At 38.4% G+C, this 18636-nt stretch overlaps 1 protein-coding gene across 1 annotated transcript in view; it reads right to left on the minus strand.

The window, feature by feature from the left end:
* The window catches only part of CORIN (corin, serine peptidase), a 256772-nt gene that overhangs the window by 174830 nt on the left and 63306 nt on the right, over nt 1-18636 (minus strand). Inside the window, exon 4 of the mRNA XM_047090824.1 lies at nt 2179-2386. Coding sequence (XP_046946780.1) covers nt 2179-2386 — 208 coding nt within the window. The remainder of the gene's footprint in view (nt 1-2178; nt 2387-18636) is intronic.

Consider the following 18636-nt stretch of genomic DNA (forward strand, 5'->3'; position numbering starts at 1 on the left):
GCCTGCTCTGCATAGGGTTCTTTCGAGTGAAATGTTTTCCTGAACACAGTATCTGATCATAGCTCTTTACTTATTTCTACAATAATCTACTGTTTCTGTTTTACCCAGATTTTATTCTGTGGCCATTCAGGCATTTTCCAGTTAAAACAATAAACGCCTGTGTCCTGTTCCAAACACATTTTATACACTAATTAAATTAGTACAAATAGGGGCGCCTGGGTGGCTCAGTGTTAAGCATCTGACGTCAGTTCAGGTCATGATCTCGCGGTCTGTGAGCTCAAGCCCTGCATGGGGCTCTGTGCTGACAGCCCAGAGCCTGCAGCCTGCCTCGGATTCTGTGTCTCCCTCTCTCTCTGCCCCTCCCCCACTCACACTCTGTCTCCCTCCCTCTCTCTCTCTCTCCCTCTCTCTCTCTCAAAAATAAACATTAAAAAAAATACCGCAAATAATATGGAATCTATTTACACTTGAAAATGCATCTCATTCTAACATTACTATTCCAAAGATACCTTAACATTTTAATTCAGAAAACAACTGATGTTCCATGTAATTTTGTATTTAGTACATGCTTTGAAAAATTTTTTAAGATGTATACCTAGTAAATTTAAAATATTCCATAACATACTTTTAATTGATTTACTCTTACTGAAAATTATTTCAATATAATAATGTAATATTGAAGTTATGCTATTTCAGTAAGGTGAAGGTGGTCAAATTAATGTACAAATTTCCAGTTATAAACTAAATAATTTATGGAGATGTAATATACAGCATAGTGACTATAGTTAATAATACTCTATTGTACATTTAAAAGTTGCTAAGAGAGTTGATTTTAAAATTTCTCATTCTAGGGGCACCTGGGTGGCTCCGTCAGTTAAACGCCCAACTTCAGCTCAGGTCATGATCTTGTGGTCTGTGAGTTCGAGCCCCACATCGGGCTCTGTGCTGACAGCTCAGATCCTGGAACCTGCTTCAGATTCTATGTCTCCCTCTCTCTCTGCCCCTCCCCTATTCACGCTTTGTCTCTCTGTCTCTCTGTTTCCGAAAAATGAATAAACCTTAAAAAAATAAGCAAAATAAACTTCTCATTCTAAGAAAAAGAAAATTTGCCACCGTGTGGTGGTGAGTGCTAACTAGACTTACTGAGGTGGTCATTTGGCAATATATGCAAATGTTGAACCATTATGTGGTATGCCTGAAACCAATATAATGTTTGTATCAATTTTATATCTCAAAAAAAAAAAAAAGAAATGAGCTTACAAGACACATACACAAGCATGCTCACTCACAAATTCTTCCCCACACCTAAAATAAGAAAATTCTTTCCAATCTTATTTGATAGAGCACTAGACAGTCTCTGTTTGTCCTTCTGCATCTACCCCACACCCTCCTCACCTGCTGTGGGTTCCAGTGTTGACCATAAGAACCACCTAGTGTCTCACCTTTACCTGATTTAGAGGATGAGATTTGGCACTTAGGACCTGATGATATTTAGACGAGATTTGGGATCTCATCCATTGTGCTCACATCAGTAACACACCCTTGCCCAATAGCTGTGGGTGAGTTGATCTGGTGGGAGGTCCTGGCAGGGGAGAGGGCAGGAGAGTGAGGTTGGGGTATTTATTTCTTCTTCTCTGTCCTGCAGGGCTGAAGGGCTGGCAGTGGCTGTGCTCCTCTGTCTCGGGTCACAGCACTTGGCTTGTTGGAAGACCTCTTACCCGCAGCTATAATTCTCTCCAGGTGCTGTCCGCCCTCCTCCCCTTCCAAGTCCTGGGTGGTGGAACTGCATCCCCCTATCATGAGACCCTGGTGCCTCTCATCATTTATTTGTTCTCTTAACCTGTCCACACCTCCATAAATCTTCTCTTCAATAAACTCTTTTCAGTCACCCCTTTGAGTGTGCTGTCTTCTGCCAGACCCTCACTGAAACAGCTACTCAGTATCCCAGCTGATCGCCTCAACCTAACATCCTGACTAATTTCTTCCCAGAAATAAAACTACTCTAGGTTTTCAAAAAAAAAAATCTAGTTTAAAAGAATTACAACTGGCTATGACTGGCATGAGATATTTTCTCCTTTAACAAAAATATACGGTGGTAGCTTGGGATGATCTCATTCCCCCTCAGTCACTTCTGCTACAACTGACTCTTATCACTGAATGATTTTGGTTCCAAAATACCTGTCATCGCCATCACCGACGCACTCAGGGAAGGCGAGGCTACAGCCAAAAAGCATGATATGTTGATAGCAACTGAGGCGATGGAGGTACATGAAGAACTTGAGGAACTTCTCCATTTCCATGTTTTTGACAAATGAGAAGACAGGTGTTAGCGTGGTGTGGTAGGGCAGCATCTGACACTGGCTGTGGGTGATGTTCATACAGGCACCTGGGAAGTCAAGATATTTATATTTAGGAGCAGGCATGACAGAATCATATGTTTGCAAACTCATTTGACACGATAGACTGACAATGTTCATAATATAAAATACATTCTGCAAGTAAGAATGACTCTAGATTCTAGATTCTAGACACCCACATACATACAAATAAATGTGTGTGTGTGTGTGTGTGTGTGTGTGCGTGCGTGCATGTGCATGCGCCTGCACGCATATGATAATGAAATCAAGCTACTAATATTCACAAAGGGGTAGCATCTGTGTCCTGGGCAAATGTATAGAAAAATACACTCTCACAGCCAGCTGATGGGCATATAAGTTGGCAAATACTGTTTTGGATTACAGCTAGGCAGGACAATATGTATCCAAAAAAAAAAAAAGTTTTAAATGCATACCCTTTGACACTGTGATATTTCTTTTATCCTAAGGAAATAATCATGGTTGTGAACATGGATTTATCTACATGGATCTTCATCTCTGCATAGTTTATAATTTTTTTTTAACATTTTTAAAGTTTATTTATTTTTTGAGAGAGAGGAAAAGCTGGATAGAGGCAGAGAGAGAGAGGAAAGAGAGGATCCCAAGCAGGCTCTCCACTGTCAGCACATCGGGCTCAAACCCATGAACTACGAGATCATGACCTGAGCCAGAGGCAGACGCTTAATTGACTGAGCCCCACAGGTGCCCCCTATAATAAAAAGATAGCAATCACCTAAACGTTCACCAATGGGAATTGCTTTAAAATACTATGAAACAAACAACAGAATACTTAACTATATGAAAGATGCTTTAGAAGACTATTTAATCACATAGAATGGTGCTTGTAGTAAATAAAAATAGCAAGTCACAAAACAATTTGCATACCATGATCCTATTTTTAAAAATACACAGTTACTCAAAGGTTTCCAATCTTGTCCATGCTACCAGTTCAGGGTCAGCTCAAAGCCTCCGATTTCATTTTCCTCCATAATTGGCTCACTACCACCTCCATAGCCTCTCTTTCTCCTTCATTCCCTAAATTTGCATGGTTGGTGTCATATAAATAAAAATATTAATATGAATCCAGGTGACGGGATATTAGGAGACTATTCTATTTTGCTCTTTGAATTCTGTATTCTCTTATTGGTTTATATAAAGATTTATTACTTTTCATTTAAGAAGGGGATAATTAAATTTTTGGTTATTATTGAAGCAAGCTGCTACTTGAACCCAGAGTCTTCAGGTTTTGGAAACACAGTGCAAGAATTAATTCTAATTATGTTGAGGAGGATAAAGGCAAGGGAACAGAGCTCAACAAGAAAGGAAACATCTCTTCTGATATATAACTCCCAGTCAAAGAAATAAAGGGAAAAACCTCTCCAAACCTAAGGCCAATTTCATTTTAATAAAAACAATGTTTAAAAATAATTCTGCATCTCTGACAAAATGGCCGCCCTTTGATCTGTAATACAGAGCAAATACAGCCTATCACAGAAGGATTCCAGACCTCCTCTTCTGCTTCTTTCCTTCACATAGGTCACCTCAGAGACTTCACTTCTTATCGTCTCACTGCCCTTCCTAGTCTCCTAAGTACACTGCCTAATGTCACGTCTCTTTTTTTTTTTTTTTTTTAAACGTTTATTTATTTTTGGGATAGAGAGAGACAGAGCATGAACGGGGGAGGGGCAGAGAAAGAGGGAGACACAAAATCGGAAACAGGCTCCAGGCTCTGAGCCATCAGCCCAGAGCCCGACGCGGGGCTCGAACTCACGGACCGCGAGATCGGGACCTGGCTGAAGTCGGACGCTTAACCGACTGCGCCACCCAGGCGCCCCTGTCACGTCTCTTTCAAACCTCTCTGAAAACTGCCCAAACCGTGTAAGAAGTCTTTCCCCCAGATGACCAGATTGTAGCCATTAGCTCAGAGTCTCATTCTTCATGAAAACGCACACTTCACCACTGTTTTTATTATCTAACCCAAAATGCGCTGAGCTCAGTGGGGCAGGATCAAAACATGATTTTCCTTTTCAAAGCCAATCAATGACATGTGGAATTTCTCTCATCCTAGAACATAGGAGAGACACGGCCAAAAACTTAAGGGCACAACACTTTTTTCGACCTCCTCAAACTCAAAATACAAAATGGGAAAGACAGGAGTCAGAGAAGAAGAAAATCCAAGTCAAAATAATACTCAGACAGAACACAAACAGACACATAAACACATAAATTCAGCCTCACGTGAGTGCTAAGGTCAGGGGTTCCGGGCACGTTGCATGAATATGACCGTCATGTCATTTGGTGCGGGAGGTTAAAACACATTTCAGTGTGGGAGATAAGCACAGGCAGAGTGATCATACAGACAGTAAACTTCAAAATGACACAACTGTATGTATTGTGCTATAAGCAGAGATGCTTACTTAAAAGAGAGTAAGAGTTTGACTCCACCAAAAAAGGTGAAAAAAAATCGGTGGAAAATTCAGTCTCAGGAAGACATGTATTGAAAACCAGCAGGTGCCAAGCACCAAACCAGGTACTCAGAGGCCCTCGTTCACAATGATCTCATTTTCACAACCTGCTAAAGTGGTATCACATCTATAGTATACATGAGAAAACACAATTGCAGAAAGGCTAAGACATCTGCCTGGCTATGCAGAGCCATTCTGTGAAAATTCCAGATCTTCAAACTTAGGTCTTGTGAATAACTTCTGTTTGGAACCACCCCAGGCTAACACCAAAGGGGTTATTATGTTAAAAACATATCTTAAAGAATATAATTCCTCAGGCACATGAAAAGATGTTCAGCGTCGCTCCTCATCAGGGAAATACAAATCAAAACCACACTCAGGTATCACCTCACGCCAGTCAGAGTGGCCAAAATGAACAAATCAGGAGACTATAGACGCTGGAGAGGATGTGGAGAAACGGGAACCCTCTTGCACTGTTGGTGGGAATGCAAATTGGTGCAGCCGCTCTGGAAAGCAGTGTGGAGGTTCCTCAGAAAATTAAAAATAGACCTACCCTATGACCCAGCAATAGCACTGCTAGGAATTTACCCAAGGGATACAGGAGTCCTGATGCATAGGGGCACTTGTACCCCAATGTTCATAGCAGCACTCTCAACAATAGCCAAATTATGGAAAGAGCCTAAATGTCCATCAACTGATGAATGGATAAAGAAATTGTGGTTTATATACACAATGGAATACTACGTAGCAATGAGAAAAAATGAAATATGGCCTTTTGTAGCAACGTGGATGGAACTGGAGAGTGTGATGCTAAGTGAAATAAGCCATACAGAGAAAGACAGATACCATATGGTTTCACTCTTATGTGGATCCTGAGAAACTCAACAGGAACCCATGGGGGAGGGGAAGGAAAAAAAAAAAAAAGACGTTAGAGTGGGAGAGAGCCAAAGCATAAGAGACTGTTAAAAACTGAGAACAAACTGAGGGTTGATGGGGGGTGGGAGGGAGGGGAGGGTGGGTGATGGGTATTGAGGAGGGCACCTTTTGGGATGAGCACTGGGTGTTGTATGGAAACCAATTTGTCAATAAATTTCATATATATATTAAAAAAAAAAAAGAATATAATTCCTAATGGCCCATGAAAGGAAAGGACTAAAAAGCATGTAATGGCATGTCATCGTTCTGAATTTATATTCATAGATAATGCACCCATGTATACTTACCAGTATCATTCATTTTATATTACATTATTTTCTGTAGGGCTCACAGCTTTGGGGTTTATACACTTGATGATAAACTAAATTTGAAGTGAGGAGATGATGAAAAGGCTAATTCATCCTCACCTAGCCAAAGAATATTGAGAATCAATATTGAGAATACTGAGAAATGAATTTTAAGAAATCATTTGAAAAGTACAAAATAGTAAGGTAACTCACATTTGGTGTGCTACTGTGTTATGGCATTGTGAGCTGCACACACACACACACACACACACACACACACACACACAAAAGGTATTTCCTTCTCAGAGGACAGCAAGAGTTCCCATAAGCATATCATCCAAAGTGCTCCTATATCCCTCAATAACATCATCCTATTTTATTTTCATTATAGTATTAGGACTACCTCATACAATCTTGTTTGTCTGTCTATCTATTTCCTCCCAGCGTTCTTCCACAATGATAGAAACCACTGGGATACCAAAGAGTAGACAATAGTTATTCACTGCATGAATGCAAAGATTCAATGGAACAGATTGTCCCCACTAAAAGATTTCTTCCTGAAAAAGATAGTAGATGTGAATGAGCCAGTATATCTCAGACCCAAAGGCACCAATGTTGATGGCTAATACTGCAACTATTGTTTTTAATTATCTGTTCCCTAGAACTTACCATGACCTAGGGAGTCATCCCATCCTGTTTCTTTCACTAGATTAATTTTTATCTTGGACTCCCCTCTGGACTATATAGTGCAGCAGTTGGAAGTAAGAGAGAAAGGGCTGCCCTCCCTTTCCGGTAAAAGGTATACCTTCTGTTACCCTTAAGCATGCTCAATTGCTTGTAGCATGAGACCTCACCACAGCAGAGAAAACAGAAATCATCATACTGCTGATGTTCAACTATCATTTCAACAGTGTTGGTACCTTCAGCAAGAAAAACATACAATTCAGAGAGGATAGGCTGGGATAGGTTTACAGTAAAAGCCTAAATAAATTATTAGTATCTATTCAAGTTGTCTCTTGTTATTAAATATACTTAAAATTTCCCTTCCACTTATTGTTTTGTATTAAGTAAAACAACTTAAAGGTAAGAAAATAGACAAAAGATCCTTGAGTACCTTCTAGGCTGGATTTATGATTCTAGGTATGTTATATACAATATATACGTTATATATATTCTAGGTACGTTACAATCCTATGAGAAAGATTTTTTATTCCTATTTTATATATGATGAGATAGATTCAGTGAGGGTAAGAAAGTGCTCAAAATTACACAGATGTTAACTTGTAGAATCGAAACCAGGTTTTTCTGATCCCATAACCTATTCTTTTCCTCCGTACAATTCTGCCAAAGATACTATTCCATTTTAAACATGGTAAATTCACTTCATTCATTGTAGAATATTTTGATGACTCTCCTTGGATTTAGCAACAGAGCTGCTTCTCTAAGATTGGCAAAAATTAAACGTTCTCAAAGGAAACAGTGAATTTGCTATTAAAAGTAGTTCACCTGTCCTTACTAAGAGTCCATTTGGATTGGGAACGCTTAGTATCTATTCCTGGCTGTACTACAAAGTCAACACAGGTCAGGACTACATCAGCAGAATGGAATAATGAAAGCCATTCTCTATTCTAGATAACTGATGGGGACAGTTACATCTTGTCAGAATAATTTCTGGCACAAACCAATATGAAAGGACTTCGTGTACTTAGGAAGATCCGTAAAAGAGTTACAGTAAGATAAGAAGGAACAGAGAGTTAAAGACAGGTCCTTCTGTGAAGATCCTGGCCTCCTAACCAACTCTGTAAACATCTTTGAATCCAAATATGGTAACTATTTTATTTCTCATAAAAGAAAATCAATGAGACAAAGTAAAACACATGAGTCAACTGTGGCATTTGTAAAAAGTCTTTACAGACATAGTCAAGGGCATTGGTAACTCAATGTCTTGCCAATTTTTGCACATGCAAAAAATGTAAGTGCCTGGCTGGTACAACACTAATTATCAGAGTTACGTATGAGCTACCAGATTTTGCCAGGAGAAGCATGAGGATTGGGATTTAACATTTTCTATATAATTATATCTATGGGTCTGATTCAAATCCTGCTTTTATTATTCCATATTTATGTGGCTTTTCACAAGTTACTGAACTTTTCTATTTATGTTTCTTCATCTGCAAATTACTATATTTGGGGTTATTATAAGGATTAAGTGATGTTACATAATGCCTGTCATTAGCACATATGGTGAGTTATAAAACTTTTCACTATTATGATTAACTCATTTGTGACTCACAAAAACTCTGTAGACTAGAAAGGAGAAATACTTGTATCCATGGTGTATGGGTAGAAAAACCGAGGCTGAAACATTAAGCTTTCATTGGCCGTTTTCTTCTAAATTCCGTGATTATATTCCATTACACACACACACACACACACACACACACACACACACACACGGTCAAAATTCAAAGTTTCATTAATTAGTTTGCTTACTTGAAAAAGAAACAAATGTTGGGTGTTCTATTTTTAAAAACCTTAGTTATTCATTGAGAAAATATGTATTCTCTATTAAATATAGGCATTACTCTTGGTGCTAAAGAATTTAAAAATAAGAATTTGAGGGGCGCCTGGGTGGCGCAGTCGGTTAAGCGTCCGACTTCAGCCAGGTCATGATCTCGCGGTCCGTGGGTTCGAGCCCCGCGTCAGGGTCTGGGCTGATGGCTCAGAGCCTGGAGCCTGTTTCCGATTCTGTGTCTCCCTCTCTCTCTCTGCCCCTCCCCCGTTCATGCTCTGTCTCTCTCTGTCCCAAAAATAAATAAACGTTGAAAAAAAAAATTTTTTTTAAATAAAAAAAATAATAATAAGAATTTGAAATTAGACCACATTTTATTTATTTACCCAAAATGTACTTTAACACACATGAAAATTGTTTGGTTTTTAATGCCACTAATGGCAAAAATAAGTTCTAAAATGACGAGAGTATAAGAAACTACTTAGTGACACATCATGTTCATGGAGGGTAGGGTTTATTGTAAAATCAGTGCCTCACTTGAGGTTAGTTTTAAACTTCACTGTTCACGAAGGCAATGAGATCTAAGAGGACTTTCCAACATGTGTAGTTTTATTGGGCACCCCACTTCACAGTCAACATTGAAATACTGGAAGAATATGTGAGAGGGCAGATCTGTAATACCAAGGTCTGCATTGTACCAGCTAAGTACTGTGGTTCTTAATGTATTTGTACAACACCCATTCAGATAACCATCTCTCACTCAGAATTCTCTAACTTTAAATTTTTTTTTAACCTTTATTTATTTTTGAGACAGAGAGAGACAGAGCATGAACGGGGGAGGGGCAGAGAGAGGGAGACACAGAATCTGAAACAGGCTCCAGGCTCTGAGCTGTCAGCACAGAGCCCGACGCGGGGTTCAAACTCAAGGGCCGTGAGATCATGACCTGAGCTGAAGTCGGAGGCTTAACTGACTGAGCCACCCAGGCGCCCCCAGAATTCTCTATCTTTAAAATCAGTAACAAGTCAGCCTCAAGCTGAGCTGATATTTACCTTTTTACTCTCTGAATTTACAAAGGAAGACTTTACAGAGAATACAATTGTAAAGGGAGTAAGATTGTAAAGGGAATCTCAAAAGGGAATATTGAATATTTTAGTTTTGGGGATGCATATGATACACTTTTTCTTTTTAACAAATATACCTTTTATCTTATTACAAGGCAATGTAAGATTAGAAAGTAAAAGTAAAACATAAGCAACCACTCAACAACAAGGAGGAAGAATGGACTAGTTCTTATTGGTTGTATCCTCAGTATCAACTTCCTCATCTCTAATTGGAATATCAGCCATGAAGTTTAGGAGACCTCTCCCTCTCCCTAGCTCCAGGCAGGGATCCTGACTGGCCAATGACTGTTAACTCATGACATTCCTTGGCACTGTCCTTAATTCAAGGGCAAATAAGAGACTGAAGTTGGTCCAATCACAGTAAAACCCAGGGACAGAATGGGCTACCTAATTTCGGGCACTCAGGGTAAATCGTGAATATAGGGCCCCTTGTTCAAAAATTATTTTATATTATTTATATTATATTATTTGTAATATTTATATTATCGTTAATAATTTCAACAAAGCGACAGCAGAGTATTAAACAATGGGTGGAGCCCTGTGCTCAGAGTTCTGTGCAATGATACAGGTCAGCATGTTTATGAAGCTGGTCAATGATTAGAAAAGGAGTCCTCCCTCCACAAAACTCCATCACTCTCCACGTAGGGATATTTGAGCAGCAGTCCCAGGATTTCTCTATGACATTAGGTAAGAACTAAAGGTGACAGTTTAAGAGCTGTAGGGGCCTCCAACTTAGTCAGAGGACTTCTATCTTTTTCTAAGATTTTAAGGTGTCAGAGGCAGAGATATCCAAACACACAGCATCCCTGGCTTTGTCCACCCATTCAAACATCGCATGAAAGTAGTGTCTCCTCTTGGGAAACTGGATGTATGTGCAAACTACATTTCAACTCCAGCTTGAGAGAGTCATACATCTCTCCAGGGAAGCTGCCTACACAGGACCGGTGAGGAGCCCATTCCCTGCCATTGTTAAGTGGCCTCTTTTCTCTCACGTTTAGCCAGGAGAGAAAACGTGGTCTAATTCTGCTGATCCAATGTTCCAAACGTTGTGCTGAAATATTTGCGGCTTTATACCTGCTTCTAAATTACAGTGCACATAGTAAAGCCCACCCATCATGAGTCAGACATTTTGAGCCCTTGACTCACAGGGAATTTCTCAAGAAAATATTAATGGCTATACTGTATCCCTACTATGGACACATTAGATGAATTTGGCCAAACTGTAAATGAAGAGATTTGTAGAACATTAAGAAAAGTGTTTCTTCTTTATCAAGAAGATATTAACAGGAAACTGGGAGTACTTTTCTCCTACTTGTCACCAACAATAGTAGTTAATGTCAATTCACTTGTCAGATGACAAAAAACAGGATTCTGTAAAATGTGACCTTAGAAAAAATGTAAATTCTGAAACTTCTCTACTCTCTGACTTTTCACATTAGGGTGAAGATGGAAGTAACTGGAGTAGAGGGCCCTGGGATAATAAAGCCAAAAAAGAGAAACACAGGAAGCTTAAACATGTACACGAATGAATGAAGTTGACATAGCAAAGAAATGGAGTCAAAAATCAGTGAGATTGGGGGCACCTGGGTGGCTCAGTCGGTTAAACGTCTGACTTTTCAGCTCAGGTCATGATCTCACAGTTTGCAAGTTTGAGCCCCATGTCGGGCTCCATGCTGACAGCTCAGAGCCTGGAGCCTGTTTTGGATTCTGTCTCCTCTCTCTGACCCTCCCCACTTGTGCTCTCTCTGTCTCTCAAAAATAAATAAATGAAAAAAAAATTTTTTTTAAATTAGTGAGATTGGGGCGCCTGGGTGGCGCAGTCGGTTGGGCGTCCGACTTCAGCCAGGTCACGATCTCGCGGTCCGTGAGTTCGAGCCCTGCGTCGGGCTCTGGGCTGATGGCTCGGAGCCTGGAGCCTGTTTCCGATTCTGTGTCTCCCTCTCTCTCTGCCCCTCCCCCGTTCATGCTCTGTCTCTCTCTGTCCCAAAAATAAATAAACGTTGAAAAAAAAAAATTTAAATTAGTGAGATTGGCCTAAATTCAAATGGGGTAGAATACAAACAAAGAGAGGCAGAGATCTGAATGGTGCAGTGAAAGCCCTGGAGTACCCAACACAAAAAATCCAAGGGGGAACATCAATTCAATTTTGTGTCTGTGTAGGGACATTGTAATTTTCCTATAATTGGAAAATGTTGGAATGTGAATTTTAATAACGATGAATTAAGCATTTAATATTAGGTTTAACATACTGCTATATAAAGCCTTTGCTTTCTCTAGGTGATTTCTTAAAACTATGAAACATAGTATTGTAATTAAAAACTAGTTAATGTCAAAATTCCTCTGTGTAATTACAGGAGAAAGTTTAACTCTGCTACAGAAGTCACTAGGAAAAAATGCTTTAAGAAAGATCCTGACAGGGGCGCCTGGGTGGCTCAGTCGGTTGAGCATCCGATTTCAGGTCATGATCTCACGGTCTGTGAGTTCAAGTCCCGTGTCAGGCTGTGTGCTGACAGCTCAGAGCCTGGAGCCTGTTTCAGATTCTGTGTCTCCCTCTCTCTCCGACCCTCCCCTGTTCATGCTCTGTCTCTCTCTGTCTCAAAAATAAATAAACGTTAAAAAAAAAAATTAAAAAAAAAGAAAGATCCTGACAAAATTGATACAATATTGGTAAGCTGGGAGACAGCATATTGAGATTCATTGTACTATTCTCTCTACTTTTGTGTGTGACTAAAAATTTTTGTGTAAATTGATTTTTTTAAAGAATGAATTCTGAAATATTAGAAAATAATCTAAAAGCCCACCCATGATAAACATTGAGAAATATTTTGTAAACTAAAACAAATTTCTTTCATGTGAACAGTTGAACTCTCCATCAAGAAAAGGAAATCTCAGGATTCCAGAAAGACAGTAGGAAACTGACAACAAAAGCAGTGAGTACATGAGATGACATCACATGAATGAATATCACATGAGCCAATATTACAATGGCCTTGTCTTGAAGGAAGCTATCATTTTCAATAAAGAAATGAAACCTTGCAGGGGCGCCTGGGTGGCTCAGTCGGTTGAACGTCCGACTCCTCGTTTCAGCTCAGGTCATGATCTCACAGTTTCGTGAGTTTGAGCCCTGCATCGGGCTCTGCACTGATGGTACAGAGCCTGCTTGGGAGTCTCTCTCTTCCTCTTTCTCTGTCCCTGCTCTGTTCACACTGTCTCTGTCCCTCTCAAAATAAATAAATAAACTTAATTTAAAAAATTAAAAAAAAAAAAGAAATGAAGTCTTGTATCCATAAGAAGCACAAAGAGGAACAAAGATCCCCCCAACAAAAAACAAGGACTCGGTTAGCTCAGGCATATTATGAGGATGCCATTCTGACTCTGCCTAGATTCTGGTTGGAAACAAAACATTTATTTGGGCACTGTTTACCACAGTTCTAGCCTTCCCAAGGGTTTGAAATTACAACTATGCATGTGATCCAAGAACCACAAAAATGAAATATTAACATAAAAATTGGCCCCAGGACAGTATTACCTTGGGGTGCCTGGTCAAACTGAACGCAAAATTGTCCTAGAGTGCCATGACCTGAATCCAAGGAAGTTTATAACCTAAAGTCATAAACCCATAAACCCATAAACCCAATCCATTAAGAGAAAGAATAATAAATCATTAGCCATAACCAGCAGCAGTATTAAAAGTCTGAGAACTTCAGACAATTGAACAATCAATGGAGGCTATTAAACAAGTGTGAATGGGGGCACCTGGGTGGCTCAGTCGGTTAAGCATCTGACTGCAGCTCAGGTCATGATCTCACAGTTCATGAGTTCGAGCCCCAAGTCAGGCTCAGTGCTGACAGCATGGAGCCTGGAGCCTACTTCAGATTCTGTGTCTCCCTCTTTCTATGCCCCTCCCCCACTCAGGCTGTGTCTCTCTCTCTCTCAAAAATAAATAAACATTAAAAAATTAAAAAAAAACAAGTATGAATGAAACAACTAAAGACAAAAATGTAGTCATTTGAATGACACACTATAAATTTAAAAAAACTGGACAATCTGAAAAGAAACCAAACAGAACTTCTAGAAATGAAAAATACATATAAACAATAAAATTTAAAAGTCAGTGAATAGAGTAAAATAGAAGATTAGATACTGCTGAAGAGAGAACTAAAGAACTAGAAGACAAACCTGAGAAATATACCAGAATTTAGCACAAAGATTAATAAAGGATGGATGAGAATGTCCAACCTAAGTGTAATTAGAGTTCCAGAAAGACAGAATAGAAACATCAGGAGGGAGGTTATATTCATAGCATTAAAAGCTGAGAACTCTCCCAAACTGAAAAAATATCTGAATATTTTTTCCCAAATTCAAGAAGTGCATCTTCCAGACAAGATATATAAAAAGAAATACAGGGGCACCTGGGTGGCTCAGATGATTGAGCATATCGCTCTTGATTTCAGCTCAAGTCATGATCCTAGGGTCATGGGATCAAGCCCCGCATCAGGCTCCGTGCTAAGTGTGGAGCCTGCTTAAGATTCTCTCTCTCTCTCTCTCTCTCTCTCTCTCTCTCTCTCTCTCTCTCTCTCTCTCTTCCTTCTGCCCCTCTCCCCTGTGCACATTCTCTCTCTCTAAAATAGATAGATAGATAGATAGATAGATGATAGATAGATAGATAGATAGATGATAAATAGAAAGAAAGATACCCACATTCTATCCATTGTAATATAACCACACAAAACTTTTTTAAAACACACACACAAAACTTCAAACATCCAAAGACAAAATTCCAATTGCCTACAAGGAAACAAAATTTAAGTTGGCACTAAAGTTTCTGACAGATTGAAGAATCCAGATAAATGTGAAAGACAATTCTTAGATTGATGAGAGGAAAAAAATTGCCAACCTGGCTAAACAGTCATGCCATTTTGAGAGGGAAATAAAGACATTTGAAGATAAACCAAAACTGAAATAGTTCCTACTGGTCAAACCTCCAAGGAGTATTTTCAATTAAGAAGAGAACTTAACACAGAAGGAAGAAGCAGGAAGCAAGAAGCAATGGTGATTATTAAATCATGTGTACTTGAAATCCTTCATCACATTGAAAAAGAGTGCAAGAGGCTTCTTTGTAAAGACTTCTTTAAATTGCCTAAAAATTTGCGAGGTTGAGTAGCACTGGCTATGGTACTTATTTATTACCATAAAAATCAGAAACCTGGGGCTTATTGCTTTGCTTGCTCACAAACATAGAGGAAAATAAGAGTATTCCTTGTATTTTAAAGTTTGAAAAAAAAATGAAAGTCTGTACCTTGGATGCAGAAAGGAACTAAGAAAGAAAATGATGTATTTTAAGTTAAATCAGATTATTGAATTATTTTGATTTTGGAACGTTACACTATATATCTGTTGCCTGTATTTCCATATCCTATGTAAACTTTAATTCAATCCCTACTATTAGAAGATGTGGAAAACAACCTATGTAACTAGCAATGAAATGAGGCAAGCATAAGTAGAAATCTATTTTAAATTATTATTGTATTTGCTGATATAGTCAATAAATATTAATAGTGCCTACGTAATAGAGCTTTCATGTAATCAAGTATATAGCATAATACTGAGCACACAATAAATTTGACATTATTTTGCTAGTCTTTTTTTCTTTCAAAAGATATATTGTATATTACTTAACATAATATGAATATATATAATGTTGCAATGCATCACAATGCTCTGTATATATGCAAAGTATATTATTTAGTCTACTTATTCGCTCACTAACCTATCTTGAACATTTCCACATATCAGTATGTATTCTTCCACAACATTGTTTTTAATGGTTGCACATTTATTCATACAATGAATCAAAAGGAAGGGATGGGGAGAAGAACAAAAGACTGATTAAAAACCCATTAAAAAATATAACCCAGTGGGGCGCCTGGGTGGCGCAGTCGGTTAAGCGTCCGACTTCAGCCAGGTCACGATCTCGCAGTCCGTGAGTTCGAGCCCCGCGTCGGGCTCTGGGCTGATGGCTCAGAGCCTGGAGCCTGTTTCCGATTCTGTGTCTCCCTCTCTCTCTGCCCCTCCCCCGTTCATGCTCTGTCTCTCTCTGTCCCAAAAATAAATAAACGTTGAAAAAAAAAATTAAAAAAAAAATATAACCCAGAAACAAACAAACAAACCCAAAATCTTTATAAATGCTATGTATTATAAGAAAACACTAAGGAAAGAGTTTAATAAAACAACAGCTCAAATGATCCAATTAAAAAATAGGCAGGAGATGTGAACAGACATTTATTCCCCCCCCCCAAAAAAAAGACATGCAGATGACCAACAGATACATGAAAAGATGCTCATCATCACTTACCATCAGGGAAATGCTAATCAAAACTACAGTGAGATATCACCTCACACATGCAGAATGGCTAAAATCAACAACACAAGACACAACAGGTGCTGGTGAAGATGTGGAGAAAAAGGAACCCTTGTTCACTGTTGTTGGGGAAGACAAACTGGTGTGGCCACTGTGGAAAACAGTATGGTGCCTCCTCAAAAAGTTAAAAATAGAACCACCCTATGATCCAGCAATAATGTTACTGGGTATTTACCCAAAGAATACAAAAACACTAATTCAAAAGCACACATACACCGTTGTGTTTTATAGCAGCATTATTTATAGTAGCCAACATATGGAACTAGCCCAAGTGTCTATCAACTGATGAATGGATAAAGAAGATGGGATACACACACACACACACACACACACACTTGAATACTACTCATGCATTAAAAAGAATAAAATCTCGCCATTTGCAAGGACATGGATGGAGCTACTGAGTATAAGGCTAAACAAAAAACATCAGTGAGAGAAAGACAAATACCATATGATTTCACTTATGTGTGAAATTTAAGAAACAAAACAAATGAGCAAAGGGAAAAAAGAAAGAGATAGAGAGACAAACCAAAACCAAACCAAAACAAACAAAAAAAGGCTCTTAATTATGAGTACAAACTGATGGTTACCAGAGGGGTGTGCTAGGTTAATTAGGTGATGGGGATTAAGGAGGGCACTTGTCATGATGATCACAGAGTGATGTATGGAATTGTTGCATTACTATATTGTATGCTGGAAACTAACATAACACAATATGTAAACTAACTGGAATTAAAATAAATATATATATATATATTTATTTTTATATATATATACATATATACATGCATAAAATATATGTTTACCAAAAAAAAAAAATACAGCTCAAAGACAAAAGAAAAAATTGTAATAAAAGAAAACTAAGAAAATTGTGGCTATAAGACTAATAATAGTAATTTAACACTGAAAATGTTTACAAGTAACAAATCAAAATTGACGAGTCTTAGGATAATCACTATAAGCACATTTAAGAAGATGCACATGTAAGGAAAACAGCAAGTCAACAAAAAATATCCTTCTAAATCCAAGAACCCAGAAGTGGAAGAGAAAAGTCCTGAAAATGTTAGTAAGAAAAATTTTTCCTGAGGCCCCTGGATGGCCCAGTCAAGCATCTGACCTTGGCTCAGGTCATGATCTCACAGTTTGTGAGTTCGGCCCGTGTCAGGCTCCATGCTGACAGATCAGAGTCTGGAGCCTGCTTTGGATTCTCTGTCTCCTTCTCTCTCTGCCCTGCCCCTTCTTGTGCTCTGTATCTCTTTCTCTCAAAAATAAACATCTTTAAAAAATATAACAAATAAAAGAAAATTTTTTCCTGAAATGAAGGAATAAATGAATCTGCATATGAAAAAGGCAACCATATTTCGTTACGACATCAGAATGATGGACATCAAGATACAAACAGTTTAAGTTAATAAACTTAATAGAAGAATTCTTCAAGAACTTTGTCAGGAAGTAAGGACCAAATTTGTTCATTGTCCTTGAGTTGTCACTTCTTTCGCTTTATGTTGAACAGAGACAACTATTACGTATTAAAAAAAAATTTTTTTTTACATTTACTTATTTTTGAAAGACAGAGAGAGACAGAGCACTAGTCGGGGAGGGATAGAGAGAGAGGGAGACACAGAATCTGAAGCAGGCTCCAGTCTCTGAGCTGTCAGCACAGACCCCGACCCGGGGCTTGAACTCACAAATTGTGAGATCATGACCTGAGCCGAAGTTATAGGCTCAACTGACTGAGCCACCCAGGTGCCCCAACTATTATGTATTTTCAAAGAAGGAAAAAATATTTTCCTTTTCAATTCAAAATTAAGATTACAGTGTTTTACTTATTTTTGTATCTGTATCTCTTTTCTCTTATGTTGAAAATGTTGGTTCCTGACAACATGAATGTAAATACTTACTCGCTTTCTCCTGTAATGTGCAAACAACACTTTCAAAATAACAACCCCAATATAACAATAAGACTGCCTAATGGAAACTTGAAATGAATTAAAGATTTAAATATAACACCTAAAACCATAAAATTCCTAAAAGAAAACAGGAGAGGGGGGAGCTTCCAAACATTGATCTTGGCAATGGTTTTTTTGATAAGATACCAAAAGTACAGGCAACAAAAGCTAACTAAATAGGTGGAACCACATAAAACTAAAAAACTTGAAAATGCAACCTCTGAACTGAAAAATCATTTGTAAATCATTATCCAATCAGTGGTTAATAGTCAAAATATATAAGGAACTCACACAACTTGGTAGCAAAAAAACAAATAATCCTAATTTGAAAATGGGCAAAGGACCTGAATAGATAGTTTCCCAAAAAAGACATACAAACTGCCAAAAATAATATGAAAAGATGCTCAACATCTCTAATCATCAAGAAATGCCAATCAAAACCACAATGAAATATCACTTCACACCTGTTAGGATAGCTATTATCAAAAAGACAAGAGATAACAAGTGTTGATGAGGATGTAGAGAAAGGAGAACCCTTGAACAGTGTTGATGGGAATGTAAATTGGTGC

This window comes from Lynx rufus, unplaced genomic scaffold, assembly GCF_022079265.1.
Source record: "Lynx rufus isolate CCGP_SWC_20201006 ecotype Redwood Valley unplaced genomic scaffold, mLynRuf1.p SCAF_3, whole genome shotgun sequence".
Lineage (NCBI taxonomy): Eukaryota > Metazoa > Chordata > Mammalia > Carnivora > Felidae > Lynx > Lynx rufus.